At 44.5% G+C, this 23,785-nt stretch overlaps 2 protein-coding genes across 5 annotated transcripts in view; both read right to left on the bottom strand.

Annotated features, from left to right (window-relative positions):
* rerea (arginine-glutamic acid dipeptide (RE) repeats a) overlaps positions 1-6,251 on the bottom strand; it is a 395,944-nt gene extending 389,693 nt beyond the window's left edge. For all 3 annotated transcript variants that reach the window (XM_055891262.1, XM_055891263.1, XM_055891261.1), the window contains exon 1: positions 5,913-6,251. The gene's annotated coding sequence lies outside the window, so the exon portion shown is untranslated. The remainder of the gene's footprint in view (positions 1-5,912) is intronic.
* Positions 6,252-17,915: 11,664 nt separating this feature from the next.
* The window catches only part of eno1a (enolase 1a, (alpha)), a 34,990-nt gene continuing 29,120 nt past the window's right edge, over positions 17,916-23,785 (bottom strand). For both annotated transcript variants that reach the window (XM_055891259.1, XM_055891257.1), the window contains exons 7-12: positions 21,942-22,164; positions 20,519-20,716; positions 19,663-19,864; positions 19,111-19,219; positions 18,769-18,827; positions 17,916-18,516 (exon numbers count right to left, since the gene is read on the bottom strand). In XM_055891259.1, the coding sequence (XP_055747234.1) occupies positions 18,453-18,516; positions 18,769-18,827; positions 19,111-19,219; positions 19,663-19,864; positions 20,519-20,716; positions 21,942-22,164 (855 nt within the window). In that variant the 3' untranslated portion in view covers positions 17,916-18,452. The remainder of the gene's footprint in view (positions 18,517-18,768; positions 18,828-19,110; positions 19,220-19,662; positions 19,865-20,518; positions 20,717-21,941; positions 22,165-23,785) is intronic.

The following is a 23,785-nucleotide window of genomic DNA, read 5'->3' as shown; positions in this document are numbered from 1 at the left end:
AGACTACACTACAGTAGAGGGGAAGCCCTCCTCATCCTTCTAGTGTCCCAGACTACACTACAGTAGAGGGGAAGCCCTCCTCATCCTTCTAGTGTCCCAGACTACACTACAGTAGAGGGGAAGCCCTACTCATCATTCTAGTGTCCCAGACTACACTACAGTAGAGAGGAAGCCCTCATAATTCTAGTGTCCCAGACTACACTACAGTAGAGGGGAAGCCCTCCTCATCCTTCTAGTGTCCCAGACTACACTACAGTAGAGGGGAAGCCCTCATCATTCTAGTGTCCCAGACTACACTACAGTAGAGGGGAAGCCCTCATCATTCTAGTGTCCCAGACTGCACTACAGTAGAGGGGAAGCCCTACTCATCATTCTAGTGTCCCAGACTACAGTAGAGGGGAAGCCCTCCTCATCATTCTAGTGTCCCAGACTACACTACAGTAGAGGGGAAGCCCTCCTCATCCTTTTAGTGTCCCAGACTACACTACAGTAGAGGGGAAGCCCTCCTCATCATTCTAGTGTCCCAGACTGCACTACAGTAGAGGGGAAGCCCTCCTCATCCTTTTAGTGTCCCAGACTACACTACAGTAGAGGGGAAGCCCTCATCATTCTAGTGTCCCAGACTACACTACAGTAGAGGGGAAGCCCTCCTCATCCTTCTAGTGTCCCAGACTACACTACAGTAGAGGGGAAGCCCTCCTCATCCTTCTAGTGTCCCAGACTACACTACAGTAGAGGGGAAGCCCTCCTCATCATTCTAGTGTCCTAGACTACACTACAGTAGAGGGGAAGCCCTCATCATTCTAGTGTCCCAGACTACACTACAGTAGAGGGGAAGCCCTCCTCATCATTCTAGTGTCCCAGACTACACTACAGTAGAGGGGAAGCCCTCATCATTCTAGTGTCCCAGACTACACTACAGTAGAGGGGAAGCCCTCCTCATCCTTCTAGTGTCCCAGACTACACTACAGTAGAGGGGAAGCCCTCATCATTCTAGTGTCCCAGACTACACTACAATAGAGGGGAAGCCCTCCTCATCCTTTTAGTGTCCCAGACTACACTACAGTAGAGGGGAAGCCCTCCTCATCATTCTAGAATCCCAGACTACACTACAGTAGAGGGGAAGCCCTCATCCTTCTAGTGTCCCAGACTACACTACAGTAGAGGGGACTATCTACTCATCCCATTAAAAATAGCAGGCTATCTTACATAGGTCTGCAAATGATGACGCATACAATGCTTTATTATAAAGGTGCAATGTTACAGCAGAAATCAGCTTCCCCAAAGTCACGCGCTGCCTCTGATCCCATACCTTTACACAGTCAACAACACATATTGTACAGTAAGAATAGGCATATAATGGAATGAAATCAATCAACAGTCCCCGGGGGCCTATGATTTGTTCATCCTGCCCTGCAGACGGTGAATTATAAGACACTGGTGTTCATTGTGCTGAGTGTGTTTTAACTGCACCACTAGTGTCACGATGAGTCATTACATGTGGCAATCTCCGTTTTTAAAATCAGCTCTGGCACAAACAGCGGTTCCACCCGCTCGGCTGTGCTCACCAATCCTCCAGGGACAACAGAGATAATCTTCTTTTACTCAAGAGGCAAAACGGCACATTGAAGGGAAAACACTAGTTTACTGAGAGATTTGTTGATCAAACAAAACAATACCCCAAATTCCTGAATACTGTAAGCATAGAATACATTGGAATTTAGGCATGTAGCCTTTCAAATATCATCTAGTTATTACAGTAATGCGCACTAGCCCACATTGGTAGACTGATCTGTATCACTGCAAAAACAAGCTAGGAGAAACCCTGGAAAAGATAAGACAACCCTTAGTGAGCTGGGAGAGAGAAATTCTCAGATTCCATCATCTTGTACCACACGCCAAACACAAACCCCGTTGTTGGCAAAGACGTTCCTGAATTGTTAACATGGGTAGAATAGTGCTGATAGTATCTGATAGCCATAGTAGTGCAACACAACAGCGGTGCTTTGTCAAACAAAGATGAGATAGGATGATCCATCTAGAGCCAGCGTGCCTCGCCTCGTCTGTGATCTCATGTTATGAGAGGTGAAGGGTAGCTGACAGGCTACAGAATATGTATTCACCATGTCAGTGCTGTCTGGCTGGAGTAGAAAATAAGAGAGAGAATGTCTGTGTGTCTCACTTTCTCGGTCTCATTCCTGCCAGTGTGCCGCGGCCTGTGTGTCAACCCAATATCTTAAAACACCACATGAGAAGCACTGCAACAGCCAATTACTCTGGTTGTTGGCACTCGACACAGAAAAACATATTTTGAGGAGAACAATGAGAGAGAGAGAGAGAGAGAGAGAGAGAGAGAGAGAGAGAGAGAGAGAGAGAGAGAGAGAGAGAGAGAGAGACAGAGAGAGAGAGACAGAGAGAGAGAGAGAGAGACAGAGAGAGAGACAGAGAGAGAGAGAGAGACAGAGAGAGAGAGAGAGACAGAGAGAGAGAGAGAGACAGAGAGAGAGAGAGAGACAGAGAGAGAGAGAAGCCTGCTTGAATTGTTGTGAGAGCATCACATGCTGCCTGCCTGTCAGTAAGGGCTGACAGATGGCTCTTTTTAATGAATGTTCAGCACTTGAATGGCCCCATCAAGAGCACTTTGAGGGAACACTGAAAATTCTCTGGACAAAGGAACATTGTCCTACAAGGTAGCAATGTAACCAGGCAGATAACAATTAAATAGATATCAAAACAGAAGACACAGAGGGAGAAACCCCCCCCCCCCCAAAAAAAACTAGATTATTAAGACGGATCAACCAGTCCTTAAAATATCAAGTGCAGTCTTGTGTGTAGAGGTAGTCCCCCTGAAGCACAGATAGTATATGATTGGTGATAGAAGCTGGCCATGGCTCATAAATAAGCCATCTAAGAAACCTAGCACTGAAATTTTATGCAGGCGATCCTCTGATGCATTAACTAGGGCTGGGAATTACCAGGAACCTCGCGATACAATATTATCACGATACTTAGGTGCCGATACGATAGATATGTATTGCGACTCTCACGATTCTAAATGTATTGCGATTTGATACTGTGATTTTATTGCGATTCAATGTTCCAAACATATTGCCCACCATATGTCTGCTGCGGAGGGACAAGAGAGAGAGCCATGAGAACACGTATTTTAATTAGTCATGGAAATAAAAAAGTGGCGAAAAACAAATTGGCTGCCTATTTAAAAAGATGGAGACAAGCTATGAAGGAAAAATACTGGAGTACAGCAAACTAGCGCAAAAATAATATCCCGATAAGTAACTGTATTCGCCCCCCCAAATCATGAGCATTAACCTGTATCATCTTACTTCATACATTACAAGGAGAACGTTTCAATGGAGAAATAGCCCACTAATCAAATGTAACCTACTCATGCAGGCCTTTTTAAACCAGTTGTCACAAAGTGCTTTCACAGTACAAGGATTCTTCAAATCCCAAAGAAGAAAACTAAATAGAAATAATTCAATTTCAAAAACATACCACCACAGATATTGGATATTATGCGTTTGGCGATATACTGTTTATACCGTATACCAGGGTCATTCAAAATACAGACGGTATGATATTGTTTTATGGAAGGGGGGGGGGGGGGGGGGATTTGGCTGTGGCGTGCTACGCCACTGCTTATAAAACTATAAGTTAAGTATAAACTATAAGAAACCTAAGATGTGTCAAATAAATGATATGCAGGTCAAGGCTCCAGCTATGCATTTGCTTTGATAAACTCCTTGGTTGGACACCAGCATCAAGCTTCTTGGTTACAGCATTCAATCCCTCCCGGATCAATATCCCTGTTGCCAAAATGTTTTTGTGTGTTTTTATTTGATAGAATTAGCACCCCTTGTGTGCACTTTCAGTAATACAGTATACCACGCTATGGTACAGAAACGGTATGAAAATGTGGATACATGCCAAACCATAGAGGATATATGATGATATACCTCTTTCACTGCAACTCTCTGACTCACTGTTGACTTCCATCGAGACTAACATAATGCTGTATTCCCAGATAATAGGTGCCGAGGAGAAGATGTTTCTGAAGAGAGATCTAGGCAAAGAACAACACACACACACTGCCTGGCTGCATACGAACGCAACATATAAACACTGACTGAATCCCCCCCCCCCCCATCCATCCATCCTGCCTAGGCAACCAGGCACTCACAAGGGATCCTCACTTTACTCAGTCAGTCTGACACACACTTCATAGGAAAAGCCTTCCAGATGTACGCTACACATCATTCACTGCTCTCCCAGCTGCCATTCCCAGCTTAAATCAAGCCTTAAACATTTCCAAATGACTCTCTTGGGTGAATGTAAAGTGTTCTTCTCTCCAGACATTGACACTCGTCAGATAACTCCTATTCCGTCAGCAGCCATCCAAGCTAACCCAAGAAAATGCCTTGTGCAACGGTAGACAGTACATCATATGCCTATTTGATGTTTTGTGTGTGTGTGTGTGTGTGTGTGTGTGTGTGTGTGTGTGTGTGTGTGTGTGTGTGTGTGTGTGTGTGTGTGTGTGTGTGTGTGTGTGTGTGTACGTACTACTGAACAGAATGGTCCCAGACAGTACCCCATTATCATTCAATGCTTATGGTGAAAACTCCATCAGTCTTATATGCTATGGCAACTGAGTAGCAGTGGTTTCACAATCACTGTACTCTGAGAGCACTGGGAGACAGTGCTAAAATAAATTGGCAGGCAAGTCAATACATTGTCCTCCAGACAGTATGAAGATCCAATACTCAGTTTGGAAAAACTCATTGTACAATAGAGTAACAGACATCCAATAGCAAAAAAAGATAATTTGATCCATATGTTGAGAACAGTAAGCTACACATATGCAGAACAGCTTTCAAATCAAACCCATAACAATGATACTTAACTTGCCAAATTATAGCAACATTCAGGACAAACATCACAAAGCATTGAAATACAACAGGTTAAGTTTGGATTAGTCTTTGACACAACACTGCTGCAGTTCAGGAAATCATCAGTTATCATTTATTAACTGTTTGCATAACAAATATGTGTTAGCTAGTTAGATACCAACTCTTATCCTGAAGCATCTATTGTATTTAAATGATGGCTCAATATCTGAATTCACAGATTTCACTAACAGTTTGCTAGTGAAAGAGACTTGTCTAGAAGCTACAACCTAGCCATCTCCTTGACAGTCCTTAACAATATAATTGTTAGCTAGCAAATTAGCCGAGTTATTCAAAGTACAAACAACTAACGTTAGCTAGCTAACTAACGTTAATTATCCGAAGTTAGCGAGCTTATCTAACAAATTTGGCCAGCTAGTCAAACAAAACCTTTCAAATGTTGCTAGCAAGTTGCTTTGAATGACTATCTTGTTTGTTAACATTAACACAATTTTTCTGGGTAGCTAGTTAGCTAGCTATGTTAGTTAGCATAACTAGCTTGCTTGCTAACTAACAACTGGCAGGTGCAGCATATGGTTAGCTAGCAAGCTACCAGCAGTTGCTAACGTTAGCCTGTCTCTGGTGGAGTTGATTTTGCAACGTTAGTTAACTGAACTGACTAGGTTAGAGATAATATTTGTGAGTGAGGTAACGTTAGTTAATCGTCAGTGTGACAATAGCATAGGATCATATGATAATCTCAGACAATCATTGCTTTGATTGATGGCTAGCTAACGTTATGCTTACTAGAAAACTGTTAGCTAACGTCAGCTTGATTAAACATTTCGTTGTCATCGCCACCAACGACACTCCAATCAAGCTAATTCGTGATAAAGCTAAAATTAGCTAAATAGCTAAGGTTACTTATTTTATGACATTACGCCCTTTTATTCATGGCCATCAAAGCAGGAGTATAACTTAGATAGCCACAGCTATTGCAACACTTACCTTGAAGAGCTTGTTCTACATCTGTGATTTGTTTGAGATGTGACTGCAACAACAACAAGTAACAATAATTCAGGCAGCTAGCTAGCCAGCCAAGTGCTGTTGCTGCTGCTAATACAGGAGTAGCTAGCCTAGCTAGCCAGCCACGAGCCACTGTGGGATGTTTTTAATTAAAAACGCAACTGACCACGTTTGATATTAATTCTGTCATAAAAATGATGGCGTAGGGAGTAATCGGTGTCGGGTATTTTCTCTTCAGTTGGCTAAAGAGGCACAGTGTGAGAGTACAACTAGCAGAAGGAACCGGTATCTTTGAGAGGTGTACTAAGCATGACACCTCCTCTTCTTCATTTTCGGATGTGGAGATAGTTATTCCATCTACTGGTAAATTACTGCCACCTACTGTAGAAGAAATGAGAAACTCCAATAACGTGACCACAGAGTTTTTCACGGGTCCACCCGAGTTATTCACGGGACTTGTCATCTGGTCTCCGGTGTCATCTTGTCATCTGGTCTCCAGTCTATGTAAGTACAGCTGATAGACCCAAATGGACCCGACCACGGCTCTGCATAAGATATTTATTCTATGTTAAATAAGGTTGCTACATGTATTGACTGGCCAACATAAAGGCTATTGACTAGCCTAGCCAACATATACAACCAATTCATTAACCAGAAGAGAAACTTGGCTGATAAACATATTTTTTGGTCACTTTGGTCTAGTCTATTTTTATCTTTATTTAACTAGGCAAGTAAGTTAAGAACATATTCTTATTTTCAATGATAGCCTAGGAGCAGTGGGTTAACTGCCTTGTTCAGAGGCAGAACAATATATTTATCTATATTTTTTACCTTGTCAGCTCAGGCAACCTTTCAGTAACAAGTCCAGCACTCTAACCACTAGGCTACCTGCTGTCTAGACCCAGACCTGTTAGGGTACGGGTCTGGTTCTAGTTCAGGTAGCTTACAAAAAAAAACAATACCATCTTCGTTAGGGTGAGCGTTGTTGGGACTGTGTTTCTGGACCTAAGAAAGGCTTTTGATACTGTTAATTAACTATGAGATTCTCATCACAAAATTGTCCAAGTTCAACTTTTCCCCCGATGCCTTGAGATGGATGAAATCATACCTTGAAGGCAGAACACAGTGTGTCAGAGTGAGCAATGAGCTGTCGCCCACTCTTAGCTATGATGTGGGCGTGCCCCAAGGGTCAATACTGGGGCCCCTCCTGTTCAGTCTGTACATTAATGACCTGCCTTCTGTCTGTACTGGGTCTGAAATTCAAATGTATGCAGATGATATAGTGATATATGTCCATGCAAAGAGCAAACAACAAGCTGCACAAGAACTCACTACTGTAATGGTCCAGGTTACAAAGTGGCTCAGTGACTCAGTGACTCACTACTGTAATGGTCCAGGTTACAAAGTGGCTCAGTGACTCACTACTGTAATGGTCCAGGTTACAAAGTGGCTCAGTGACTCAGTGACTCACTACTGTAATGGTCCAGGTTACAAAGTGGCTCAGTGACTCATGTTTGCATCTCAATGTGAAAAAAACTGTCTGCATGTTCTTCACAAAGAGGACAACAGATGCTACTGAGCCAGATGTCTATGTGTCAGGGGAGAAGCTCCAGGTGGTATCTGATGTTACTGAGCCAGATGTCTATGTGTCAGGGGAGAAGCTCCAGGTGGTATCTGATGTTACTGAGCCAGATGTCTATGTGTCAGGGGAGAAGCTCCAGGTGGTATCTGATGCTACTGAGCCAGATGTCTGTGTGTCAGGGGAGAAACTCCAGGTGGTGTCTGATGCTACTGAGCCAGATGTCTGTGTGTCAGGGGAGAAGCTCCAGGTGGTATCTGATGCTACTGAGCCAGATGTCTGTGTGTCAGGGGAGAAGCTCCAGGTGGTATCTGATGCTACTGAGCCAGATGTCTGTGTGTCAGGGGAGAAACTCCAGGTGGTATCTGATGTTACTGAGCCAGATGTCTGTGTGTCAGGGGAGAAGCTCCAGGTGGTATCTGATGTTACTGAGCCAGATGTCTGTGTGTCAGGGGAGAAGCTCCAGGTGGTATCTGATGTTACTGAGCCAGATGTCTGTGTTTCAGGGGAGAAACTCCAGGTGGTATCTGATGTTACTGAGCCAGATGTCTGTGTGTCAGGGGAGAAGCTCCAGGTGGTATCTGATGTTACTGAGCCAGATGTCTGTGTGTCAGGGGAGAAGCTCCAGGTGGTATCAGATTTTATGTACCTTGGCATCATATTTGATTCCAACCTCTCTTTTAAAAAGCAAGTGAAAAAGGTAATTCAAATAATGAAATTCAACCTAGCTCATTTCAGATTTATACGAAATTGTTTGACTACAGAGGTAGCAAAACTGTACTTCAAATCTATCACACTCCCCCACTTAACATACTGTTTGACTAGTTGGGCCTAAGGTTGCTGTACAACATTAAAACCCATTCAGTCTGTCTACAAACAGGCTCTCAAAGTGCTTGATAGGAAGCCCAATAGTAATCATCACTGTTACATCCTCAGAAAGCATGAGCTCCCGAGTTGGGAAAATCTTGTGCAATACACCGACTCATGTCTTGTATTCAAGATCCTAAATGGCCTGGCTCCCCCTCCACTCAGTACTTTTGCATAACAGAAAACCCAAACCTATAGCAGCAGAGGTCTGCCATGAGAGGTGACTGTATAGTTCCCTTAAGGAAAAGCACCTTTAGTCAATCCGCTTTCTCTGTGAGAGCTTCCCATGTCTGGAATACACGGACATCAGAAATCATGTGAGAAATTGAGAAAATTGAGAAATCATGTGACTAACCTGAGAAAAAAGAAGAAGAAACTACACTATGAAACAAAGATAAATGACAAAGAATGATAGTAAAAAGCTTTGAAAAGAAAAAAAGCACTTGAATTACATTTTTGGGAAAAAAGGCAAACTCACCTCCATCATTCATTGAATCAGATGTCTCATTCATCGTAAAACCAACTGATATTGCCAACTACTTTAATGATTTTGTTCATTGGCAAGATTAGCAAATTTAGGCATGACATGCCAGCGACGAACGCTGGCACTACATATCCAACTGTATCTGACCAAATTATGAAAGACAAGCATTGGAATTTTGAATTCTGTAAAGTGAGTGTGGAAGAGGTGAAAAATTTATTGTTGTCTATCAACAATGACAAGCCACTGGGGTCTGACAACTTGGATGGAAAATTACAGAGGATAAAAGAGGACGATATTGCCACTCCTATTTGCCCAATTTTTAAGCCTACTAGAAAGCATGTGCCCCCAGGCTTGGAGGGAAGCAAAAGTCATTCCGCTACCTAAGAATAGTAAAGCCCCCTAGTTGACCAATCAGCCTGTTAAAAACTTTCAGCATGCTTATAGGGAAGGACATTCAACATGCACAGTACAAATGATTGATGATTGGCTGGGAGAAATTGATGATGAAAAGATTGTGGGGGCTGTTTTGTTAGACTTCAGTGCAGCTTTTGACATTATCGATCATAGTCTGAGGCAGGAAAAACGTATGTGTTATGGCTTTACACCCCTTGCTATATTGTGGATAAAGAGTTACCGGTCTAACAGAACACAGAGGGTGTTCTTTAATGAAAGCCTCTCCAACATAATCCTAGTAGAATCAGGAATTCCACAGGGCGGCTGTCTAGGCCCCTTCCTTTTTTTCAATCTTTACTAATGAGAGTATGTCTATGTATGCAGATGACTCAACACTATACATGTAAGCTACCACAGTGACTGAAATGACTGCACCACTTAACAAAGAGTTGCAATTAAACAGATAAAAATACACCTTAGGGAACAGCGGGGACTGTGAATTAACACAAACATAGTCACAGACACATGCATACACACACACGATAACATACGCACTATACACACATGTACATATGGACTTTGTACTGTAGATATGTGGTAGTGCTGGAGTAGGGGCCTGAGGGCACACAGTGTGTTCTGCCTTGGCAGCAGCTAATGGGGATCCATGATAAATACAAATACAAATGGTCTGGGGCGGTTTTTCATGGTTCGGGCTAGTACCCTTAGTTCTAGTGAAGGGACATCTTAACGCTACAACATACAATGACATTCTAGACGATTCTGTACTTCTAATTTCGTGGCAACAGTTTGGGGAAGGCCTTTTCCTGTTTCAACATGACAATGGCCCCCGTGCACAAAGCGAGGTCCATACAGAAAAGGTTTGTCGAGATCGATGTGGAAGAACTTGACTGGCCTGCAAAGATCCCTGACCTCAACTCCATCAAACATGTTTGTGATGAACTGGAACGCCGACTGCGAGCCAGGCCTGATCGCCCAACATCAGTGCCCGACCTCACTAATGCTCTTGTGGCTGAATGGAAGCAAGTCCACGGAGCAATGTTCCAACATCTCGTGGAAAGCCTTCCCAGAAGAGTGGAGGCTGTTATATGAAGCAAAGGGGGACCAACTTTTGGTCATGTAGTGTATCTACTAAAGTAATGTTCGGTAGGCAAGCTATTTCTCTGCCAGTAATAGGCCTGCCCTGCCTTGACGGTTAGTAAAATATACATCTTCATATACTGCCATTGATAGTATTGATAGTATGCATCACCATACCACTCCTTTATATGGATGGGAAGACCAGAAAGACATCCACAATAGTGATGTATATGACTGCTACTCCTTTAGGTAGATCTCACCTCCTCCACCAGTACTAGACCTATAGTAGGACTATTGTCAAATCAAAATCCATACACATATTTAGCATATTTGATTTTGTAACGTTTTTCTCTCTTCGCCTCCCATCTACTCTCTGTCATCTGGAGTCGTTAGGTGAAAAGATTGAGGCTATTTGAACGACTCCTCTGGGATGTGTGTGTGTGTGTGTGTGTGTGTGTGTGTGTGTGTGTGTGTGTGTGTGTGTGTGTGTGTGTGTGTGTGTGTGTGTGTGTGTGTGCGTGCGTGCGTGCGTGCGTGCGTGCGTGCGTGCGTGCGTGCGTGCGTGCGTGCGTGCGTGCGTGCGTGTGTGTGTGTGCACATACTCCATTTTTATTATTTGAATTTAACTAGGCAAGTCAGTTAAGAACAAATTCTTATTGGCAATGACAAACCTAGGAACAGTACCTGTCAGTACCTGTCAGCTGAAATAGCGGACACCCCATTTGAAGGGGTGTCCACATACCGTTGGTGATGGAGTGTACTTTATAACGGTCAAGTTGTAAACCACAACACATTTAAATGAGGAAAAAGGGAGGCCTCAAAAGCATTACATCTGATGTGGATGAGTAGTATGAACATAGTAATAACACAGCAGTAACCACTAGGTGGCGTATGATCCAAAGAGAAGAGGTGGAACTACTCTAACAAGGCAGGGCTTGGCCAGGGCTTGGTCAGGGCTTGGCCAGGGCTTGGTCAGGGCTTGGTCAGGGCTTGGTCAGGGCTTGGTCAGGGCTTAGCCAGGGCTTGGTCAGGGCTTGGTCAGGGCTTTGCCAGGGCTTGGTCAGGGCTTGGCCAGGGCTTGGTCAGGGCTTGGTCAGGGCTTGGTCAGGGCTTGGTCAAGGTTACAACCAAGGTCATTCTGATTTCCCCAAATTCTACTTTTTTGATATCAGTTTGGCAAAAGACATCCGTAAGACCCATTTCCTTACAGAAATGCAGTTGATTGCAATAATTCACTATGAGTCATGTATACTGGAAGTATAAGACATATATACTGAAAGTATTTAAAAATATATATATATATATAATATTTAACCTTTATTTAACTAGGCAAGTCAGTTAAAAACAAATTCTTATTTACAATGACTGCCTACCCAGGCCAAACCCGAACCCGGACAATGCTGGACCAATCGTGCGCCGCCCTATTGGACTCCCAATCATGGCCGGTTGTGGCGCAGCGGTCAATGGCACTGCATCTCAGTGCTGGAGGCATCACTACAGACGCCCTGGTTTGAATCCAGGCTGTATCACAACCGGCCGTGATTGGGAGTCCCATATTGCAGCGCAAAATTGGCCTAGCGTCTTCCGGGTTTGGCCAGTGTAGGCCGTGATTGTAAATAAGAATTTGTTCTTAACTGACTTGCCAAGTTAAATAAATGTTAAATGAAAAAATACAAGTATGACATACAGTGCATTTGGAAAGTATTCAGACCCATTGACTTTTTCCACATTTTGTTATGTTACAGCCTTATTCTAAAATTGATAACATTGTTTTTTCCCCCCTCATACATCGACACAGAATACCCCATAATGACAAAGCAAAAACAAGTTTTTTGACATTTTTGAATATGTTAGCAAACTGAAATATCACTTTTACATAAGTATTCAGACCCTTCGCTGCACAGCTATTTTCAGGTCTCTCTAGAGATTCAAGTCCGGGCTCTGGATGGGCCACTCAAAGACATTCAGAGACTTGTCCCGAAGCCACTTGTGTTGTCTTGGCTGTGTGCTTAGGGTCGTGTTGTCTTGGCTGTGTGCTTAGGGTGGTGGTCCTGTTGGAAGGTGAACCTTCGCCCCCATTCTGAGGTCTGTCAAAGTGACCATCAGGTTCTTGGTCACCTCCCTGACCAAGGCCCTTGTCCCCAATTGCTCAGTTTGGCCAGGCGGCCAGCTCTAGGAAGAGTCTTGGTGGTTCCAAACTTCTTCCATTCAAGAATGATGGAGGTCACTGTGTTCTTGGGGACCTTCAACGATGCAGATATTTTTTGGTACCCTTCCCCAGATCTGTGCCTCGACACAATCCTGTCTTGGAGCTCTATGGACAATTCCTTCGACCTCATGGCTTGGTTTTTGCTCTGACATGCACTGTCAACTGTGGGACCTTATATAGAGAGGTGTGTGCCTTTCCAAATCATGTCCAATCAATAGAATTTACCACAGGTGGACTCCAATCAAGTTGTAGAAACATCTCAAGGATGATCAATGGAAACAGGATGCATCTGAGCTCAATTTTCAGTCCCAGAGCAAACGGTTTGAATACTTATGCAAATAAGGTATGTTTCTTTATACATTTACAAAAATGTCAAAAAAACAGTTTTTGCTTTGTCGTCATGGGGTATTGTGTGTAGATTGATGAGGGAGGAAAAATAATGGAATCCATTTTAGAATAAGGCTGTAACGTAAAAGAACGTGGAAAAAGTCGGTATACTTCCCGAAGGCACTGTATATATTGGAATTATAACAACACATAATAGTATCTGTATGGTCAACATGTACAGTATACTTTATGCATTTTCACAGTATTGCATTACATGCTTAATAATACAGATAAATAGCATCTATTGCTGAATGTCTGCAGTTTCTAAAATAGAGAATTAACGTGTTGACTGTGTGTGTCTTGTGTTATACCCATAACCTAGAAGGATAATTAACTGTAGACAGCTAAACAATGGTGACAGGCAGTTCCATAACGTTCCCCAAATGAATGAACCGCCAACCTCAATGAATGATTCAACTGGGCCAGCAGCCATGTACTGTAAAACTGCTGATTGAACATCTATCTAGGCAAGTAGGTGCAACGCTGTTGCAGGGAGTCAGGAAGCAGGTAGTTAGATAATAATGAACGAATCAAAAACAAGAGAAAATGGCAGACAAGGAAACATAACCAATACTGCCTGAAGAGTGATGCTAGATAAAGGGGAAGCAATCAGGGTGGTGATGGAGTCCAGGCGTAATGAGGGTTGCCAGGACCAGTGGTTAGAAAGACGAGCGACATCGAGCGCCGGAGAGGGGGAGTAGACATGACAGTCCCCCCCCCCCCGATGAGTGGCTACAGGCACAGGACAACGCTGGCCAGAAGGACAGCCCCGAGGGCGAGGAGCGGGTCGGACGGTGAAGGTGGAATTCTCAGGTGAGCTTGGGATCTAGAATGTCGTCCACCAGAACCCAGTACCGCTCCTCTGGACAGTACCCCTCCCAGTCCACCAGTTACTGGAGCCGATCCCCACGACATCGGGAGTCCAGGAGGGATCTGACAGCATAGGCAGGACTCCCCTCGATGTCCAAGGGAAGAGGAGGGGTGTCGTGGGGGACGGCATCAGCCAAGGAACAAGGAACCACCGGCCTGAATGGGGAAACATGAAAAGAGGGTGAGATCAGTTAGTTAGTGGGGAGCTCTACTCAGCAAGTTACCTCGTTTACCCTCAGGAGGACCTTGAAAGGCCCACAAACCCGGGACTCCGCTTCTTCAAATCAGGCGGAGCGGCAGGTTCCTGGTGGAGAGCCAAACACAGTCACCAGGATGGAACACGGGAGCTCCACTACGGTGGCGATCCGCATGCTCTTTCTGACAGCGGACGGCACGTTAGGTGTCTCACGTGGGCATCGTTCTATACCTCTTCTGCGCTCGCCTGAACCACTCGCCCACCGCAGGAGCTTTGGTCTTGCTTGGGGCCATGGAGCTGGCCAGCTGATAACCCAGAATACACTGGAGGAGTGACGCAATAAACTCTAGGCTTATTCAGCCCAAGGAAGGAATTGGGCCCACTCCCTCGGTCGGTCCTGGCAGTGACTCCTCAGGAACCTCCCCAGCTCCTGGTTCATCCTCTCCACCTGCCCGTTTGACTGAGGCCAATACCTGGAATTGATGCTGACCGTGACCCCCAGCTTTTCAATGAAAGCCTTCCGTCGTACACGTGATGTGAATTGGGGGCCACGATATCCTCCGGAAGGCCATAGTGCCAGAAGACCTGCTGGAATAGTGCCTCAGCGACCTGGAGAACGGTAGGGAGACCAGAGAAAGGGATGAAACGGCATGATTGATAATCTGTCCACAACCACCCAAATTGTGATCAGAGGGGAGATCAGTGACGAAATCAATGGACAGATGAGACCAGGGACGCAGAGGCACAGGGAAGGAGTTTACGTGAGTACATCCTGAACATGGGTTGACGGTGTGCAACGTGAAATAGAGGGAGCACTGGAGTAGGAAGCCACGGCATTTGGATGGTGATCTTTACTATTTGTCCGGGAAGGATAAATGGGCATCGCTGACCTAGGCGGACTGTTGGATGGGTTGGGGTGCTGGCTCGACTTGTGGTAGAGAATCCTCCACATGTTGGAGTTGACGCCCCTCGGGGAATGTCGAGAGGTTGAAGAACACGGAGGACCTCATCCGTAGCCGTCCCCAGTTCTGCCAGCTAGTCGTGGTGTTGGCGAAGTAGGTGTCCCTGTTCGCTGACCATCTAGGAGATGTCCTGATTAACTGCTGCTTCCATTTGTTGAGGCAATATTCTGTAACGTTGATGCAGGGAGTCAAGTAGTTTAATAATAATGAACATAGACCTATAAAACAACAAGCGAATAGTTAGAGAAGTAAACATAACCAATACTGCCTGAAGAGTGATGCTAGATAAAGGGGGAGTAATCAGGGTGGTGATGGAGTCCAGGTGTGCGTAATGAGGGTTGTCAGATGTGCGTAATGAGGATTGCCAGGTGTGTTTAATGAGTGCTGCCAGGTGTGCGTAATGAGGGTTGCCAGATGTGCGTAATGAGGGTTGCCAGGTGGTGTAATGAGGGTTGCCAGGTGCGTGTAATGAGGGTTGCCAGGTGTGCGTAATGAGGGTTGCCAGATGTGCGTAATGAAGGTTGCCAGGTGGTGTAATGAGGGTTGCCAGGTGGTATAATGAGGGTTGCCAGGTGCGTGTAATGAGGGTTGCCAGGTGTGTGTAAATAGGATTGCCATGTGTGTGTAATGAGGGTTGCCAGGTGTGTGTAATGCGGGTTGCCAGGTGTGTGTAATGAGGGTTGTCAGGTGGTGTAATGATGGGTTGCCAGATCCAGTGGTTAATAGTCCGGCGACGTTGAGTGCTGGGGAGGGGGAGCGGGAGTAGACGTGACAGTAGGCCTACAGCATAAAATGTCAGAGCTGGGTTCAAATAGTATTTTAAATCTTTCAAATACATTGAGCGTTTGCTTTAGCCTGTCTGGAGGGCCAGATAGGCGGGGTTGGAAAATTTTGGCACTATTTCATTGGTTCCATTGTACCAGGCAAGCTCAGTCAAGCACATATATAATATTAGATTTTTCAAATAATAGTTTAACCTAGGCCTGGAACTCACATGCCCTTCAAGAGAGGCATCTCTGCCCTGCTGGATCCTTTTACATCCAGAAATGGCATCCCTGTCCCTCTCGGCGCAGGCTCATGTTACTGCCTCTAACTGGCAGTTCCCATTACATCACAACATAGATACCGCTAGGGCCGTTTAGGAGCAGGAGTACAGTTGAAGTTTACATACACCTTAGCCAAATACATTTAAACTCAGTTTGTCACAATGCCTGACATTTAATCCTAGTAAAAATTCCCTGTCTTAGGTCAGTTAGGATCACCACTTTGTTTTAAGAATGTGAAATGTCAGAATAATAGTAGAGAGAATTATTTATTTCAGCTTTTATTTCTTTCATCACATTCCCAGTGGGTCAGACGTTTATATACACTCAAATAGTATTTGGTAGTATTGCCTTTAAATGGTTTAACTTGGGTCAAACGTTTCAGGTAGCCTTCCACAACCTTCCCACAATAAGTTGGGTGAATTTTGGCCCATTCCTCTTGACAGAGCTGGTGTAACTGAGTCAGGTTTGTAGGCCTCCTTGCTCGCACACAATTTTTCAGTTCTGCCCACACATTTTCTATAGGATTGAGGTCAGGGCTTTGTGTTGGCCATTCCAATACCTTGACTTTGTTGTTTTTAAGCCATTTTGCCACATCTTTGGAAGTATGCTTGGGGTCATTGTCCATTTGGAAGACCCATTTGCGACCAAGCTGTAACTTCCTGACTGATGCCATCTATTTTGTGAAGTGCACCAGTCCCTCTTGCATCAAAGCACCCCCAGAACATGATGCTGCCACCCCCATGCTTCACGGTTGGGATGGTGTTCTTCAGCTTGAAAGCATCCCCCTTTATCCTCCAAACATAACGATGGTCATTATGGCCAAACAGTTCTATATTTGTTTCATCAGATGAGAGGACATTTCTCCAAAAAGTAAAATCTTTGTCCCCATGTGCAGTTGCAAACCGTAGTCTAGCTTATTTATGGCGGTTTTGGAGCAGTGGCTTCTTCCTTGCTGAGCGCCCTTTCAGGTTATGTCGATATAGGACTCGTTTTACTGTGGATATAAATACTTTAGTACCCGTTTCCTCCAGCATCTTCACAAGGTCCTTTGCTGTTGTTCTGGGATTAATTTGGACTTTTCGCACCAAAGTACGTTCATCTCTAGGAGACAGAATGCCTCTCCTTCCTGGGTTGTATGACGGCTGCGTGGTCCCATGGTGTTTATACTTGCGTACTATTGTTTGTACAGATGAACGTGGTATCTGCAGGCGTTTGGAAATTGCTCCCAAGGATGAACCAGACTTTTTTCCTGAGGTTTTGGCTGATTTCTTTTGATTTTCTCATGATGCCAAGCAAGGAGGCACTGAGTTTGAAGGTAGGCCTTGAAATACATCCACAGGTACACCTCCAATTGTTTCAAATGATGTAAATTAGCCTATCAGAAGCTTCTAAAGCCATGACATCAGTTTCTGGAGTTTTCCAAGCTGTTTAAAGGCAGTCAATGTAGTGTATGGAAACTTCTGACTCACTGGAATTGTGATACAGTGAATTATAAGTGAAATAATCTGTCTGTAAACAATTGTTAGAAAAATGTATTGCGTCATGCACAATGTAGATGTCCTAACCGACTTGCCAAAACTATAGTTTGCCAACAAGAAATTTGTGGAGTGTTTTAAAAACGAGTTTTAATGAATACAGCCTAAGTGTATGTAAACTTCCGACTTCAACTGCAGGTCTCACGACTTCATCCATGACACGTCACTAAAGTTTGTAAATAATCATTGCAAAAGGATATTAAACATGAACCTTGTACAATCATCCAGAAATCATGCCGTTTGTCTACAACGGTAATCAGCCTGGTGATTACAAGGCTAATAAAATGTGGGTCAGGATTGCCAGTATAAAATAGTTTGATACATTTTCTTGTGACAAGAAAGCACACAGGGACACCGAATGACATCTCTTCTCCGTTTCAAAGGAGACCGTTTATTTCTTGTAATTCCGCCAACGTTTACAGTAGCAACACCAGGAACATCTCTTCAGAGGCAACACATTGCACATACAATACTCTGACCTGCTCAATAACAGCACAGTGCTAAACTTAAAAGTAGCTCTCCACTAGAATAGTAGTAGTCATAGGAGACAACCAAGAATCACTACAACTCACAAGAAGCCAAAACAAAAAACCTCTCGTCTTCACACGACAATGTTACACACCGACACAAAGGACCGATACTATTGAGGAACATAGAGGATGGGTTGGTGTACTGCAGTGAGAGTTAGATGAGGGTTTACACAGCTTGGACAGACTTGGACCTTAGGTTTCATTGCCGTTCCATCTTCCCCTCCTCTGGACAGGGCAGGGCGAGCGACCTAGCGTGGCTTTAATGTGTGTGTGTGTGTGTGTGTGGGGAAGGGGGGGGGGGGGGGGGGGGGGGTTACTGTATGTATGCAGGATGAAATCAAGAAGGCCCAAGGATAGAAGATCTCCTTAGATTGGGTGCCTGAAGTTTTTGCCAGCGAAAACAGCCTTGTCTCCAAGCTCCTCCTCAATCCTATGGAAGGGAAGGAAGTCAGTCAGTTTGAGGTTTCAACACTTGAACCGTTATAACGGCTAAAAGAGGAAGTCATAAAACAGCCTAGTATTATCCTTGATATTTGTACATTTAGACAAGTGATATTTGGGCCAAGTCTAGCTCGTTTAAATCATATGATATATCTAATGAAGAACATATGACATGGTAGATATCCTAGCGACAGCATTTTATACAGCTGAGTTAAGAGTTTTTTTTAAAAAGGGAGCTCACCTGAGCAGCTGGTTGTACTTAGCCAGACGCTCAGACCTGCACGGAGCACCAGTCTTGATCTGGAGAAGGAAACACAGCATATCAATTACTGAAGTTCACTGGAACACAGCATACCAAGTTATCAGTACACTCGCAGTAGCTCAGGGCAAAACTGAGACAAACTGACACTGAACAACTTTGGTGAGGGAGCTTGCAGTTGCATTGAATGTAATAACATGTAGAATATCACTAAAGGACAGAACAAAAGTCTATCTGTAGAGGTTTGAGCCAACAACGCTGTGGTTTCCAGGCCACACCAGTAGTAATATCTACGTATTGATCTGAAAAAGAGGTGAAACCTACCTGTCCGGTGCAGAGACCGACAACCAGGTCAGCAATGAAGGTGTCCTCTGTCTCTCCAGAGCGATGGCTGACCATCACTCCCCAGCCGTTTGTCTGGGCCATCTTGCAGCTACACAGGAAACAGGATCAATGTCTGTCTTTGTATAAAGATGCTTGTGATGATGAATCAAATCCCCTTCTTGGGATTAATAAACAACAACTGCTGCTGCTACCACTACCACCACCACCACCACCACCACAGGTTCATTAGCTAGTTCCTACATACAGCTACTGTAGTATGGTTTCACTCATTTTATTCAAGGTATTGTAAAATGTCTACCTAAGAAAACTAGGCCTGGAGTCAAGGATAATACATCACCTAAGTTCTCCTTGTATCTTGTGCATTTTTTGCATTATATCTGGTAGTACACTACATTCTATTCTGTATGAAAAAAAACACTTGGACTGCCTGCTGTTTCCCTGAGCAAGTCAAAATGGATGCCAGTGGTACAGAGCCAGCTGGTGTCACTCACTAAATATGAATTGGCCGTCTGTGTGTGGACCAGTACTTACGCCTGCAGGGACTCTGTGACGGAGCCGATCTGGTTGACCTTGAGCAGCAGGCAGTTGCAGGCCTTGTCGGCCACACCCTTGGCGATGCGCTTGGGATTGGTGACGGTCAGATCGTCACCCACCACCTGGATGCTGGTCTCCGCCGTGAACTTGGACCATGCCGCCCAGTCATCCTGGTCGAAGGGATCCTCAATGGACACCACTGTAGAAAACAGAGGAGGACGGTTGTAATGGGTTAGTTGTTAGAGCACGTCGTTGAGGACACGACTGGGGAGAGAAATGGTAAGCAACTTTAAAGCCTAATTGACTGCAACTAGACATTTGTTGTTCAACGGATTTACCTTCGGTTCGCATACATCAGGGATAACTCTAGATAGAGAAGTATTACAGTATTACAGTACGTTAAAGATAGAGGCTCTGGCCTCTTTCAGGGGGTGAAAGTCAGTCACTCAGCCTAACAGAAATGGCACCCTATTCCCTACATAGTGCACTACTATTAACCAGAGCCCTATGGGTAGTAGTGTGCCCTATAGGGAATAGTCTGCCATTTGGGACTGTGACCGGAGTCTTAACAGTATAATGAGGATCAGTGTTTCTCTCAGTAGCAGACCTGGGTAATCCTTCATCTAGAGGTCGTGGTACTGCCGACCCCAGGCAACCTATCCCCCTTGGTGATGGGGGCCATGGTCTAAAGTAGTGCACTATATAGGGAATAGGGCTCTGGTCTAAAGTAGTGCACTATATAGGGAATAGGGCTCTGGTCTAAAGTAGAGCACTATATAGGGAATAGGGCTCTGGTCTAAAGTAGTGCACTATATAGGGAATAGTGTGGAATTTAGGATGCATCACCACCCACCTGGATAATCCTTGACGAAGCTCTTGTAGAGGTCTCCCAGCTGGTCTGGGGTGATGTAACGGCTGGAGTCGTCAGGTGACTTGAAGTCCAGGTCGTATTTCCCGTCCTTGTAGAACTCTGAGGCGGCCACGTCCATGCCGATCACAATCTTGTCGGTGTAGCCGGCTTTGCTAATGGCTTCCTTCAGCAGCTCCAGAGCTGAGAGGAACATAGATAAATTACAGTTAAGATTCCCTCACGATAAATAATTAGATTTGTTGGGCTTTATATATTTATTCATTCATTCATTCTTAGGCTCCCTGTCTAACTCCTGACCTATATAGAGTGTTCATATGCTGTTTAATATGACATGTAGCCTATTTGAAATGATGTTCGCTTCTTAAATTCACCTTTTCATATTTATTCAAAAACTTTTAATTCAAATCCATATATATCAATACTTTGAAAACCAATTGGTAGGTCCATTTAGTCACAAAAATAGATAGGTGTTGGTTAAACTGTGATTTTAATGAATGGAGCAAATTTGGAGCGGGAGTAAAAAAAAAAAAATCTGGGAGTGGAAACGTTTTTTTTAGCAAAGCGTTAGGAAAGACATGGACCGGAGCGGAGCGTATGGACCGGAGCGGAGCGTATGGACCGGAGCGGAGCGTATGGACCGGAGCGGAGCGTATGGACCGGAGCGGAGCGTATGGACCGGAGCGGAGCGTATGGACCGGAGCGGAGCGTATGGACCGGAGCGTATGGACCGGAGCGTATGGACCGGAGCGTATGGACCGGAGCGTATGGACCGGAGCGGAGCGTATGGACCGGAGCGGAGCGTATGGACCGGAGCGGAGCGTATGGACCGGAGCGGAGCATATGGACCGGAGCGGAGCATATGGACCGGAGCGGAGCATATGGACCGGAGCGGAGCATATGGACCGCTCTATGAGCGACAACCGGGATTTCCAACCGCTCCACTCACATGTGCTGATTGAAATTCACTGAGCTACACTGAGTCAAACAGAGCTACTACAGTGGCTGCCCAGTCTGTACATTATTCAGTATTGGATTGAGGCCTTCATTTAGAAAAATCATCTGTCGCCTCCGGAGTAGCATTCCTAGGCAATGAATAGAAAGCGCCACACCAACATAGGGTCACGGTGGTGTGAACTCTACGGGAGGGGAAGATGGGGGAGAGGAGGCGAAGGAGTCTTAGGTGAAGTACTAGAGGGTTCTAGGAATGTTAAACTCAGTGGACATTCCCTCTCAGCGCAGAAAGAAGGAAGTAGTATCACAGCTGATTTTCCAACTGAAGTTGACGCCACAGTGGTGCCATACTGCTGGTCATGTGATAACTGTTGCCGTAGAAAAGGACTATACATCTGACTGATTAATGGATTGATTGATTGATTAAGTGACTGACGCTCATCCTCTCTCTCACCTTCTTTGTTCTCCAGGATGTTTGGGGCGAAGCCTCCCTCGTCTCCCACGTTAGTGGCGTCCTGACCGTACTTCTTCTTGATGACGTTCTTCAGGTTGTGGTAGACCTCGGCTCCGATCCTCATGGCCTCCTTGAAGGTGCTGGCTCCTACAGGGAGGATCATGAACTCCTGCATGGCCAGCTTGTTGCCTGCGTGAGAACCTCCGTTGATCACGTTGAAGGCCTTGGACAGAGACAGAGGTTTGAACTGAAGTTTCAAATCAAACTGAAGTTTCAAATCAAACAAAATGAAAAAGTGTTCAAAGACGACTGAAGAAAGAGTACAACGTACAGTTGAAGTCGGAAGTTTACATACACCTTAGCCAAATACATTTAAACTCAGTTTTCACAATTCCTGACATTTAATCTTGGTAAAAAGTCCCTGTCTTAGGTAAGTTAGGATCACCACTTTATTTTAAGAATGTGAAATGTCAGAATAAATTCATTTCATAAATTCATTTCAGATTTAATTTCTTTCCTCACATTCCCAGTGGGTCAGAAGTTTACATACACTCAATTAGTATTTGCTACCATTGCCTTTAAATTGTTTAACAGAGCTGGTGTAACTGAGTCAGGTTTGTAGGCCTCCTTGCTCACACATGCTTTTTCAGTTCTGCCTAAAAAAATTCTATAAGATTGAGGTCAGGGCTTTGTGATGGTCATTCCAATACCTTGACTTTGTTGTTCTTAAGCCATTTTGCCACAACGTTGGAAGTATGCTTGGGGTCATTGTCCATTTGGAAGACCCATTTGCGACCAAGCTGTAACTTCCTGATTGATGTCTTGAGATGTTGCTTCAATATTTCCACATAATTTTCTTACCTCATGATGCCATCTATTTTGTGAAGTGCACCAGTCCCTCCTGCAGCAAAGCACCCACACAACATGATGCTGCCACCCCCGTGCTTCACGGTTGGGATGGTGTTCTTAGGCTTGCAAGGCTCCCCCCTTTTTCCTCCAAACATAATAATGGTCATTATGACCAAACAGATCTATTTCTGTTTCATCAGACCAGAGGACATTTCTCCAAAAAGTTCGATATTTGTCCCCATGTGCAGTTGCAACCGTAGTCTGGCTTTTTTATGGCGATTTTGGAGCAGTGGCCTCTTCCTTGCTGAGCGGCCTTTCAGGTTATGTCGATATAGGACTCGTTTTACTGTGGATATAGATACTTTTGTACCCGTTTCCTCCAGCATCTTCCCAAGGTCCTTTGCTGTTGTTCTGGGATTGGTTTGCACTTTTCGCACCAAAGTACGTTCATCTCTAGGAGACAGAACGCGTCTCCTTCCTGAGCGGTATGACGGCTGCGTGGTCTAAAAATCTTTTCTAAGGTCTTTGCTGATTTCTTTTGATTTTCTCATGATGTCAAGCAGGCATTGAGTTTGAAGGTAGACCTTGAAATACATCCACAGGTACACCTCCAATTGACTCAAATGATGTCAATTAGCCTATCAGGAGCTTCTAAAGCCATGACATCAGTTTCTGGAATTTTCCAAGCTGTTTAAAGGCACAGTCAACTTAGTGTATGTAAACTTCAGACCCACTGGAATTGTGATACAGTGAATTAATTATAAGTGAAATAATCTGTCTGTAAACAATTGTTAGAAAAATGTATTGCGTCATGCACAATGTAGATGTCCTAACCGACTTGGCAAAACTATAGTTTGTTAACAAGAAATTTGTGGAGTGGTTGAAAAACTAGTTTTAATGACTCCAACCTAAGTGTATGTAAACTTCCGACTTCAACTGTAAGTCAGCTTTAGCTCAGCAGGATAACACAGTCTTGGTCACATAAAGATGACTCA

The sequence above is a fragment of the Salvelinus fontinalis genome, chromosome 31 (assembly GCF_029448725.1).
Source record: "Salvelinus fontinalis isolate EN_2023a chromosome 31, ASM2944872v1, whole genome shotgun sequence".
Lineage (NCBI taxonomy): Eukaryota > Metazoa > Chordata > Actinopteri > Salmoniformes > Salmonidae > Salvelinus > Salvelinus fontinalis.
This window is presented reverse-complemented; position numbering and strand designations above follow the sequence as displayed.